The sequence below is a fragment of the Balaenoptera ricei genome, chromosome 11 (assembly GCF_028023285.1).
Source record: "Balaenoptera ricei isolate mBalRic1 chromosome 11, mBalRic1.hap2, whole genome shotgun sequence".
NCBI classification, from domain to species: domain Eukaryota; kingdom Metazoa; phylum Chordata; class Mammalia; order Artiodactyla; family Balaenopteridae; genus Balaenoptera; species Balaenoptera ricei.
Window position 1 is genome coordinate 100,070,728 of NC_082649.1, and position 12,579 is coordinate 100,083,306.

Consider the following 12,579-nt stretch of genomic DNA (forward strand, 5'->3'; position numbering starts at 1 on the left):
TCAGGGTCCCAGGGCCTCCCATTAGAGGTGATCCTTGGTTCAGTCGGTGAGCCTCTCGTTCCACTGACTGGGCAGTAAACCAGGTGAATTGTGCCTGCTTTCCTCGTCAGTCTTGTAACTCTTGGGATATGGTCGATATCACCCTGTATGTGCAGGGCAGACTTTATTAGCCTCAGTCTCCAGCAGAGGATGTATACTCAGGATAAGTAGCAGAGCTGGGGGCTGCAGTCCCATCCCTGAAGGCGAAGTGTAGCTTTGTATGGTGCCTTCAGCATAAACTGAGTCACAAGGACTCCTCTTACACAGTGACAGATCAGCTCTGTGGGCAGCACTCAGCTAGACCCACAGGGACCTGGGTCTTGGTAAATGCTGTTCTAGGACACTAACCAACAAGAGTTAAAACAAGCTTTGCAGGGAGGGGTTAGAAAAATGCAGGAAGAATTATAAGCAATACAAGTTTATTTAATTACTTTGGAAACAAACAGTCCCCCCCCAAATGATGCCTGAACCTAAAAGGTACATAAAAATGACCAACAATATCTTAAAATAATAGAGCTGACAGTTAATTGCAGTTTTCCCCTCAGAACAAGTGTGTGTTCAGCTGGACAGTAAATTACAAACCATATCAAATCATGTTAAGGCAGATGATAAATCTGGTTGCGTTTGTTAATGACTGCCAGGAAAGTGATGTGTGGGAGCTGGGTGTTCTTCCTCCCAGCAGTTTGGTCAGTTGGCCCACGAAGAGGCAGTCCTGGAGGCAGCCGGTAGAGACCAGGCCCTGCCTGTCTTGTCACTGCTCGTTCTGCTGACCCTCTGTGACGGAAGTGGACACAGAACCCTGGCCCTTGTTGACATCACTGATGCACACCCATTGCCCGTCAACCGACTCCTTCCACAGGGTCACCTGCAAGCCAGCACACACATCCTGTTACAGGTATGTACCCCTGCCCTTACCTCCCTCGGTTCTCTAAAGAGGGTAAAGATCTCCAGCAAGAACTACAGCTCACAGTCTTGTGGGTAAAGAGAGCACTTACCTTGGCTTCCCCCACTGAAATCCCACCAAAATGGAAGTAAAGGAAAAAGTATCCACACAGAGTAAGAAAGAAAGGAGGAGTATGGAGAGTGATGTCATGAAGATGGTGACACAACTTGTTCCTGGCTTCACTTTCCCTCAGAAGAAGAACTAACAGCTATTCACAGAGACAGACACACCACTGAACAAATCCTACAACACAGAAGTGAGGCTGAAGTGTCCTGCACTATGGACACTGAGACCGACTGCATTAGAAGGTAAGAGAAGGGGCCACATGTTGATCCCAGCATCCCTTCCAGGGGCTGGCACACTACCACGGGGAGGGGCCTCCCCTGAGGCTCTGGCCCCTCCAGTGAGAAAAGAGCCCTGGGTGACATCCAGCAACGTGTCCCCCCCCTCCCACTGAATTGTGGTCATCACTTTGCAGGTGCTGATACTCTGGTTTTGCTCCACCAGGATCACAGCTGAATCTGTGAGGCCCAGCTGCTGAGAATTGGATTGTGACCAGAGAGGACTTCCAACAACCAGCACTCAGATCTCTCTGCAGCCTGAGTCCCTAGCTGCAGGGCCCAAGTGAGTTTGTTCTGACAGAGAAGCTGGGGCACAGGTAGGCTTCAGTCCAGACCACAAAGCATTAGTAACCTTAAAGCTGCTTCCTTGGAAAGCACACCAGTTCATAGCTGCACTTCCTACTGAATACAGCCTTCGGACTGCCCAACCAGCGAAGCCACATAGCCGGTCAACAACCCTGCTTAAGGTAACACAGGAATAGAAAGCACAGCCGGTGGCATTCACTGTCTGCATAGCAAATCTGGTGGCCTCACCTGACCAGGAATTCGGTGCACACTCTTGACTCTTCAGCTCCCCCCGAAATAAGCCATGCATTCTCTGGATCCCATCCTGCTGTGTGCTGCCAAGGCAAGGAAGGTAATTCTAGCCTCACCTACTGCTGAGTCACGTAGCCAGTCCTGACTGTCTAGCAAGCCTGACCAGAGAATCCAGGCAGCTGTGAAGCTGATGCTCCAGCCTCACTGGTGCAGGGAGAGAAACCAGCTGTCCTGTCTACCTGATCTCAGCCAGTGGCATACTCAGAGTGGAAAAAAGTGCCTCAACCCAAAACAGAACTTAATAGCAGGTCCTTTCAACCTAAGAACACTAATACGAGAGAAAGCCAGAAACCCAAATTGAGCTGACTAGTGAAGAACTGTATCTGCACACTTCCAGAGGGACAATGAATTATTCGAAAAAGAAAGAAAAGAATTCAAAACGGCCCACTGTCAAGAAGCCCACTTGCAATCTCTTGCATTCCTATAAACTAACAGTGAAAAATCAGAAAGAGAAATTAAGGAAACACTCCCATTTACCACTCAAACAAACAGAATAAAATACCCAGGAATAAACCTACCTAAGGAGGCAAAAGACTTGTATGCAGAAAACTATAAGACACTGATGAAAGAAATTTAAAGATGATACCAACAGATGGAGAGGTATACCCCGTTCTTGGATTGGAAGAATCAACATTGTAAAAACGACTATACTACCCAAAGCAATCTACAGATTCAGTGCAATCCCTTTCAAAGTAAAGTACCAGTGGCATTTTTCACAGAACTAGAACAAAAAACTTTGGAAACGCAAACGACCCCAAATAGCCAAAGCAATCTTGAGAAAGAAAAACAGAGCTGGAGGAATCAGGTTCCCCAACTTCAAAGTATACTACACAAAGCTACAGCAAGCAAGACAGTATGGTACTGGCACAAAAACAGAAATATAGATCAACTGTACAGGATAGAAAGCCCAGAGATAAACCCACGCACCCATGGTCAACTAATCTATGACAAAGGAGGCAAGACGATACAATGGAGAACACACACCCTCTTCAATAAGTGGTGCTGGGAAAACTGGACAGCTATATGTAAAATAAGGAAATTAGAACACTTCCTAACACCATACACAAAAATAAACTCAAAATGGATTAAAGACCTAAATGTAAGACCAGACACTATAAAACTCTTAGAGGAAAACATAGGAAGAACACTCTTTGACATAAATCACAGCAAGATCTTTTTGGATCCACCTCCTAGAGTAATGGAAATAAAAACAAAAATAAACAATGGGACCTAATGAAACTTAAGATTTTGCATAGCAAATCACACCATAAACAAGACAAAAATACAACCCTCAGAATGGGAGAAAATATTTGCAAATGAAACAGACAAAAGATTAATCTCCAAAATATACATGCAGCTCAATATCAAGAAAACAACCTAATCGAAATATGGGTGCAAAATCTAAATACACATTTTTCCAAAGAAGACATACAGAATGCCAAAAAACAAAAGATGCTCAACATCACTAATCATTAGAGAAATCAAACCAAACTCCAACAAGGTATCACCTCACACCTGTCAGAATGGCCATCATCAAAAAGTCTGCAAACAATAAATGCTGGAGAGGCCGAGGAGAAAAGGGAACCCTCCTACACCACTGGGGGCAATGTAAATTTGTAGAGCCACTATGGAGAACACTACAGAGGTTCCTTAAAACACCACAAATAGAGCTACCATATGATCCGGCAAGCCCACTGCTGGGCACACATCTGCAGATAACCATACTTGGAAAGCCGACACTTGCACGTTCATTGACTGCAGCAAGACCTACAACAGTCAAGGTTTGGAAGCAACCACAATCTCCATCCACAGGCGAATGGAGAGAGAACATGTGGTACATATATACAATGGAATGAACACTCAGGCATAAAAAAAATGAAATAATGCTATTGGCAGCAAGGTGGACAGACCTAGAGATTATACTAAGTGAAGCAAGTCAGACAGAGAAGAACAGATATCATATGATTTCACGAAGAGGTGGAATCTAAAAATTGATAGGCGTGAACTAATGTACAAAACAGAAACGGACGCACGGACATAGAAAAGGAACTTAGGGTTACCAAGGGGGAAAGCATGGGGGGAGGAACAAATGCTGTGGTTGGGATTAACCTGTACACACTAATATTTATAAAATGGATAATCAACAAGGACCTTCTGTGGAGCATAAGGAACTCTACTCAACAATCTGTCATAACCAATAAGGGAACAGAATCTGAGAACAGATCTATGTATCTGCATAACTGAAACACGTCACTGTACACCAGAAACAAAAACAACACTAAATTTACAACACTCCAAACTAAAATCAGAAGTAAAAATAAAATACAATAAAATCAAAAGAGAAAGAAATGCCTCCTCTATTCCGTGTTGGCTTAGGGAACCTGGGCTACTGTCACTCCCCTGGAGCCTGGGCAGCCAGTAACACAAGGCTAGAGTGTTCTGGGCCTGAGGGAGCTGGGGAGGATGTACCAGCAAATGAGCCCCCCTTGGACCTGGAGTGTCTGGTCCCTGGGGATGTCACCACAATCTCCAGATCCAGGCAGACCCTCCCGCAGCTGAAGCCAACATTGTGCACCCAGAGGATGGTGGACCCTCTGGCCGGGAAGAGCTCTGAATAGTCTCCTAGTCTCCATGTCTGCTGGTGGTGGCCTTCCCACCTTCAGCTGCCTTCATTAGGGTCACCCCACCCATGTAGGACAGCACCCTCAGCATTGGGGTTTTGCAGGGGTTAGGACCTGTCTGGGAGGGGGGCAATGAAGTAATGAGATACAAGCCCTTGGGTGTTTGTGCTGACACATTCCACTAATTCACAACCCAGGAACACGACTTCCCCTTAGGCTGTACATGCAGGTGTAACCAGAGTTGGGCATGAAGAAATCATGCCACCTTTTGGCCATTTACAGTAACAACAACTTTAAAGCAGGTGCTCAGGGGAACTTCATATTCTCAAAGCCTGTGAGCCTGTAAAGACACCTGCCGTCACGAAATGCCCAGGAGCAGGTAATAGGAAAGGAATTCAAAACAGGGCCCAGTTTTAAGAGGCCAATTTCCAGAGGTACATTTTACTCATAGTGTTAAAAAGAGAGGCACATGAAAAGATGCTGAACATTCCTAAATATTAGAGAATTGGAAATCAAAACTGCAAGGAGGCACCACTTCACACCACTCAAAATGCCATGAACAAAAAGTGTACAAACAATAAATGTAGCAGAGGGCATGGAGGAAAGGGAGCCCTCCTATGTTTTTGGTGAGACTGCAGTCTGGTAATAACTACTATGGAGAAAAGAATGGCGGTTCCTCAAACAGTAAACACACAGCTACCATATGATTCAGCAGTCCCACTCGTTGCCACACACGTAGATAAAAGTATAACTGGAAAATGTACGTGCACCCCTATGTTCATAGCAGCACTATTTAGAATAGGCAAGACATGGAAACAACCTAAATGTCCACTGACAGAAGAATGGGTAAAGAATATGTGCTACATATATACAATGGAATCATTATTATTATAAAAAAGAACAATATAATGTCATTTCTAGCAACGTGGGTGGACGTAGATATATCAAGTGATGTAAGTCATGATGAGAAAGACAAATACCATATGATATCACTTACATGTGAAACAAAATATGACACAAATTATCTATGAAACAGACTCCAAGACTTAGAGAACAGACTTCTGGTTGCCAAGTTGGATGGGGGGTGTGGGAGGGATCCATTGGGAGTTTGGGATTAGGAAATGCTAAGTATTATATATAGAATGCACAAACAACAAGGTCCTACTGTATAGTACATGGCACTATATTCAATATCATGTGATAAACCAAAATGGAAAGGAATACGAAGAATATATATATATGTGTAACTGAATCACTTTGCTGTAAAGTAGAAATTAATACAACATTGTAAATTATACTTCAATAAAACAAACTAAAAAAAATTAAAAATAGAACTGCCATATGATCCAGCAATTCCACTTCTGGGTATAAATCCAAAGGAAATGAAACACTAACTTGAAGAGACATTTGACCCCCGAAGTTCATAACAGCAGTATTTACAATTAGCGATACATGGAAACAACCTAACTGACCATCAACAGAGGGGTGAATAATTAAGTTGTATTTATATATAAATATGCACACACACACACATAAAATGGAGTATTATTCAGCCGTAGAAAGCAAAGAATATGTGATATTTGTGACAACATATATGGACCTTGAGGGCATTATGCTCAGTGAAATAAGTAAGACAGTGAAAGACAACTGTACTATCTTACTTGGATGTGTAATCTAAAAACAAAAAACCAAACTCATAGAAAAAGGTATCAGATTCATGATTATCAGAGGCAGTGTGTGGGGGAGGGGGAACAGGAGGAAGGTGGTCAAAACCCACAAACTTCCAGTTGCATGATAAATAAGTACTGGTATGTAATGTACAGCAATGATGACTACAGCTAACACTTATGTATAATACATATGAAAACTGTTGAGAGTAGATCCTAAGAGGTAACATCACGAGGAAAGTAATTTTTTTCTCTCTTTATTATATGAGATGATGGATGGTAACTAAATTTATAGCGGTAATCATTTAACAGTACATGCACATCAAAACCATTATGCTGTACACTGTTACCTTATACAGTGATGTATATCAATTACATCTCTCTACAACTGGAAGAAAAGATTAAACAAAATGCATATGAGTAACAGTAACTGAGGGGCAAAGCTGTGAATAATGATGTAACATGAAATATTGACAATAATGATAATGTAAACATGGATGCCGTTTAACCAAATTGACAGAGCTCCAGTGAGAGGTTATGGGGTGTTAGAGTGGTTCTCAAAATGTCCCAGACCAGAGTGTGTGTAGCATCTGGGAACTTGTTAAAAATGCAAATTTTGGGGGTCCCAGCCCAGATCCACTGGTTCAGAAGCTCTAGGGGTGGGGTGGGTAATCTGTTTTAACAAGTTTAGCAATGCTAAAGTTTGAGAATCGTGGTAGAGGAAGACAACAGATCAACAGGTATGTTATTTATACACTGAAGTAAACAGCAGAAGCAGCAGCTAAAAGTTGAAAAGGTTTGCCCCCGTACAGGGAAAATTAGACTGCATTAAAAAAAAAAATCATAGGGACTTCCCTGGTGGCGCAGTGGTTGGGAATCCACCTGCCGGTGCAGGGGACACAGGTTCGAGCCCTGGCCCGGGAGGATCCCACATGCTGCGGAGCAACTAAGCCCGTGCACCACAACTACTGAGCCTGTGCTCTAGAGCCCGGGAGCCACAACTACTGAGCCCACACGCCTAGAGCCCATGCTCCGCAACAAGAGAAGCCACCACAATAAGAAGCCCGCGCACCACAACGAAGACTAGCCCCCGCTCGCTGCAACTAGACAAAGCCCACACGCAGCAACGAAGACCCAAAGCAGCCAAAAAAAAAAAAAAACACACACACAAAAAAAACCAAATAAAAACTATCTAAAGCTATGTACATTAACTTGATAAAAAAATGATTCTAAGAACTGCTGCCTTAGGGATAGACTTTATTCACTAAGCATGCACTGTGTAGAATGCTCTGAAGTGAAAACATACCAAGTCCTTCAGCAAAGGAATGCTATAAAGACAGCAATAGCGCTGAGCTCTTTGTAGGAAACAGGCTTATAAGGAAGAGTAAGAAGCATAAAAGACAGCAGACCCCAAAACGTGGAACGTACAACCAGGTACTTGCCCACTGATTTGTAAACATTACTGAGGGCAGTCAGGGTACAGTGGCCTGTCCTGGGTGCCACCAGACCTGGGTACTAGTCCTGATATTGGCACTCACTAGAAATAGGGTTAGATTAGCTGTCCTTTAAGGGTCATTCCAGCTCAAATTCTATGGCTTTTAGATAGGGCCTGATGGATCTTTCTGGGACCACTGAACACAAAAGGGACCCTAGGCTGAGTAAAAGCTGTCTGCAGAGGGTCTTGAAGAGATATTACTTGTGCACCCATGTGCACTGCAGCATTATTCACAATAGCCAAAAGGTGAAAGCACCCCCGTGTCCATCAACAGAGAATGGATAAATAAAATGTGGCACAATGGAATATTATTCAGCCTTCAAAAGGAAGAAACTATGACATATGCTACAACATAGGTGATCTACAACACAGATGAAGACACTACGCTAAGTACAAATCAAAACTACAATGAGGTAGGTGTGAGGTACCACTTCACACCAATCAGAATGGCCACCATCAAAAAGGCTACAAATAACAAATGCTGGAGAGGGCATGGAGAGAAGGGAACACTCCTACACTGACAGTGGGAACGTAAACTGGTGCAGCCACTATGGAAAACAGTATGGAGGTTCTCAAAAAACTAAAAACAGAGCTACCAATATGATCCAGCAATCTCACTCCTGGGCATATATCCAGAGAAAGCTCGAATTCAGAAAGATACATGCCCCCCTATGTTCATAGCAGCACTATTTACAACAGCTAAGAGTTGGAAACAACCTAAATGTCCACTGACAGATGAATGGATAAAGAAGATGTGAAACATACATACAACGGAATATTACTCAGGCATAAAAAAGATTAATGCCATTTCCAGCAACATGGATGGACCTAGAGATTATCATATCAAGTAAGTCAGAAAGAACGACAAATACCATATGATATCGCTTATATGTGGAATCTAAAATATGACATGAACTTATCTACGAAAGAGACTCCGAGACATGGAGAACAGGCTTCTCTGGTTGCCAAGGTGGATGGGGGGTGCAGGAGGGATGGATTGGGAGTTTGGGATTAGCAGATGCAAACTATTATATATAGAATGGATAAACAACAAGGTCCTACTATATAGCACAGGGAACTATTCAATATCCTGTAATAAATCATAATGGAAGGGAATATAAAAAAGAATGTGCATATACATAATTGAATCACTTTGCTGTACAGCAGAAATTAACACAACATTTTAAATCAACTATACTTCAATAAAAAAATAAAAAGACACTGCTGAGATTGGTTCAAGATGGCAGAGTACAGGGACATGCTCTCACTCCCAATAGCGAGAGCACCAGAGTCATGGCTGACTGCTGAACAGTCATCGACAAGAAGACACTGGAACTCACCAAAAAAGATACCCCCATGAAAAGACAAAGGAGAAGCCACAATGAGATGGTAGGAGGGGCGCAATCACAATAAAATCAAATCCCATAACTGCTGGGTGGTGACTCACAAACTGGAGGACACTTATACCACAGAAGTCCACCCACTGGAGTGAAGGTTCTGAGCCCCACGTCACGCTTCCCAACCTGGATCTGGCAACAGGAGGAGAAATTCCTAGAGAATCAGAAGTTGAAGGCTACCGGGATTTGACTGTAGGACATCGACAGGACTGGGGGAAACAGAGACTCCCCTCTTGGAGGGCACACACAAAGTAGTGTGCGCATCAGGACCCAGGGGAAGGAGCAGTGACCCCATAGGAGACTGAACCAGACCTACCAGCTAGTGTTGGAGGGTCTCCTGCAGAGGCAGGGGGTGCCTGTGGCTCACCATGGGGACAAGGACACTGGCAGCAGAAGTTCTGGGAAGTACTCCTTGGCGTGAGCCCTCCCAGAGTCTGCCATTAGCCCCACCAAAGAGCTGGACAGGCTCCAGTGCTGGGTCGCTTCAGGCCAAACAACCAACGGGGAGGGAAACCAGCCTCACCCATCAGCAGAAAGGTGGATTAAAGTTTTACTGAGCTCTGCCCACCAAAGCAACACCCAGCTCTACCCGCCACCAGTCCCTCCCATCAGAAAGCTTGCCCAAGCCTCTCAGATAGCCTCATCCACCAGAGGGCAGACAGCAGAAGCAAGAACTACAATTCTGCAGCCTGTGGAAGGAAAACCACATTCACAGAAAAATAGACAAAATGAAAAGGCAAAGGACTTTGTACCAGATGAAGGAACAAGATAAAACCCCAGAAAAACAACTAAATGAAGTGGAGACAGGCAACCTTGCAGAAAAAGAATTCAGAATAATGATAGTGAAGATGATCCAGGACCTCGGAAAAAGAATGGAGGCAAAGATTGAGAAGATGCAAGAAAATGTTTAACAAAGACCTAGAAGAATTAAAGAACAAAGAGATGAACAATACAATAACTGAAATGAAAAATACACTAGAAGGAATCAATAGCAGAATAATTGAGGCAGAAGAACGGATAAGTGACTTGGAAGACAGAATGGTGGAATTCACTGCTGCAGAACAGACTAAAGAAAAAAAAGAATGAAAAGAAATGAAGACAGCCTAAGAGACCTCTGGGACAACATTAAACGCAACAACATTTGCACTATAGGGGTCCCAGAAGGAGAAGAGAGAGAGAGAAAGGACCTGAGAAAATATTTGAAGAAACTATAGTCGAAAACTTCCCTAACATGGGAAAGGAAATAGCCGCCCAAGTCCAGGAAGCGCAGAGAGTCCCATACAGGATAAACCCAAGGAGAAACACGCCGAGACACATAGTAATCAAAGTGGCAAAAATTAAAGACAAAGAAAAATTATTGAAAGCAGCAAGGGAAAAATGACAAATAACATGCAAGGGAACTCCCATAAGGTTAACAGCTGATTTCTTGGCAGAAACTCTACAAGCCAGAAGGGAGTGGCATGATATACTTAAAGTGATGAAAGGGAAGAACCTACAACCAAGATTACTCTACCTGGCAAGGATCTCATTCAGATTTGATGGAGAAATCAAAAGCTTTACAGACAAGCAAAAGCTAAGAGAATTCAGCACCACCAAACCAGCTCTACAACAAATGCTAAAGGAATTTCTCTAAGTGGGAAACACAAGAGAAGAAAAGGACCTACAAAAAAACCCCACAACAATTAAGAAAATGGTAATAGGAACATTACATATCGATAATTATCTTAAATGTGAATGGATTAAATGCTCCAAGCAAAAGACACAGGCTCGCTGAATGGATACAAAAACAAGACCCATATATATGCTGTTACAAGAGACCCACTTCAGACCTAGGGACACATACACACTGAAAGTGAGGGGATGGAAAAAGATATTCCATGCAAATGGAAATCAAAAGAAAGCTGGAGCAGCAGTACTCATATCAGATAAAACAGACTTTAAAATAAAGAAAGTTACAAGAGACAAGGAAGGACACTACATCATGATCAAGGGATCAATCCAAGAAGAAGATATAACAATTATAAGTATATATGCACGCAACATAGGAGCACCTCAATACACATGGCACTGCTAACAGCTATAAAAGAGGAAATCGACAGTAACACAATAATAGTGGGGGATTTTAACACCTCACTTACACCAATGAACAGATGATCCAGACAGAAAGTTAATATGGAAACACAAGCTTTAAATGACACAATAGACCAGATAGATTTAACTGATATTTATAGGACATTACATCCAAAAACAGCAGATTACACTTTCTTCTCAAGTGCGCACAGAACATTCTCCAGGATAGATCACATCTTGGGTTGCAAATCAAGCCTCAGTAAATTTAAGAAAATTGAAATCATATCAAGCATCTTTTCTGACCACAATGCTATGAGATTAGAAATCAGTTACAGAGAAAAAAACGTAAAAAACACAAACACATGGCTAAACAGTACGTTACTAGAAAACCGAGATCACTGAAGAAATCAAGGAGGAAGTCAAAAAATACCTAGAGACAAATGACAATGAACACACGACGATCCAAAACCTATGGGATGCAGCAAAAGCAGTTCTAAGAGGGAAGTTTATAGCTATACAAGCCTACCTCAAGTAACAAGAAAAATCTCAAATAAACAATCTAACGTTACACTTAATGGAACTAGAGAAAGAAGAACAAACAAAACCCAAAGTTAGCATAAGGAAAGAAATCATAAAGATCAGAGCAGAAGTAAATGAAATAGAAACAAAGAAAACAATAGCAAAGATCAATAAAACTAAAAGCTGGTTCCTTGAGAGGATAAACAAAATTGATAAACCATTAGCCAGACTCATCAAGAAAAAGAGGGAGAGGACTCAAATCAATAAAATTAGAAATGAAAAAGGAGAAGTTACAACAGACACCGCAGAAATACAAAGCATCCTAAGAGACTACTACAAGCAACTTTATGCCAATAAAATGGACAACCTGGAAGAAATGGACAAATTCTTAGAAAGGTATAACGTTCTAAGACTGAACCAGGAAGAAATAGAAAATATGAACAGACGAATCACAAGTAATGAAATTGAAACTGTGATTAAAAATCTTCCAACAAACAAAAGTCCAGGACAGGTGGCTTCACAGGTGAATTCTATCAAACATTTAGAGAAGAGCTAACACCCATCCTTCTCAAACTCTTCCAAAAAATTGCAGAGGAAGGAACACTCCCAAACTCATTCTATGAGGCCACCATCACCCAGATTCCAAAACCAGACAAAGATACTACAAAAAAAGAAAATTACAGACCAATATCACTGATGAATACAGATGCAAAAATCCTCAACAAAATACTCGCAAACAGAATCCAACAACACATTAAAAGGATCATACGCCATGATCAAGTGGGATTTATCCCAGGGATGCAAGGATTCTTCAATATACACAAATCAATCAATGTGATACACCATATTAACAAATTGAAGAAGAAAAACCATATGATCATCTCAATAGA

At 42.2% G+C, this 12,579-nt stretch overlaps 1 protein-coding gene and 1 long non-coding RNA gene across 2 annotated transcripts in view; one reads left to right on the forward strand and one right to left on the reverse strand.

The window, feature by feature from the left end:
• Nucleotides 1–403: 403 nt before the first annotated feature.
• On the forward strand, nucleotides 404–5,395 carry LOC132375207 (uncharacterized). Its single transcript, XR_009505961.1, has 3 exons — nucleotides 404–934; nucleotides 1,176–1,290; nucleotides 1,490–5,395. It is a non-coding gene; the product is annotated as an uncharacterized LOC132375207 (long non-coding RNA).
• SEC13 (SEC13 homolog, nuclear pore and COPII coat complex component) overlaps nucleotides 442–12,579 on the reverse strand; it is a 50,152-nt gene continuing 38,014 nt past the window's right edge. The window contains exon 9 of the mRNA XM_059940369.1: nucleotides 442–904. Within this exon, the coding sequence (XP_059796352.1) occupies nucleotides 791–904 (114 nt within the window). The 3' untranslated portion in view covers nucleotides 442–790. The remainder of the gene's footprint in view (nucleotides 905–12,579) is intronic.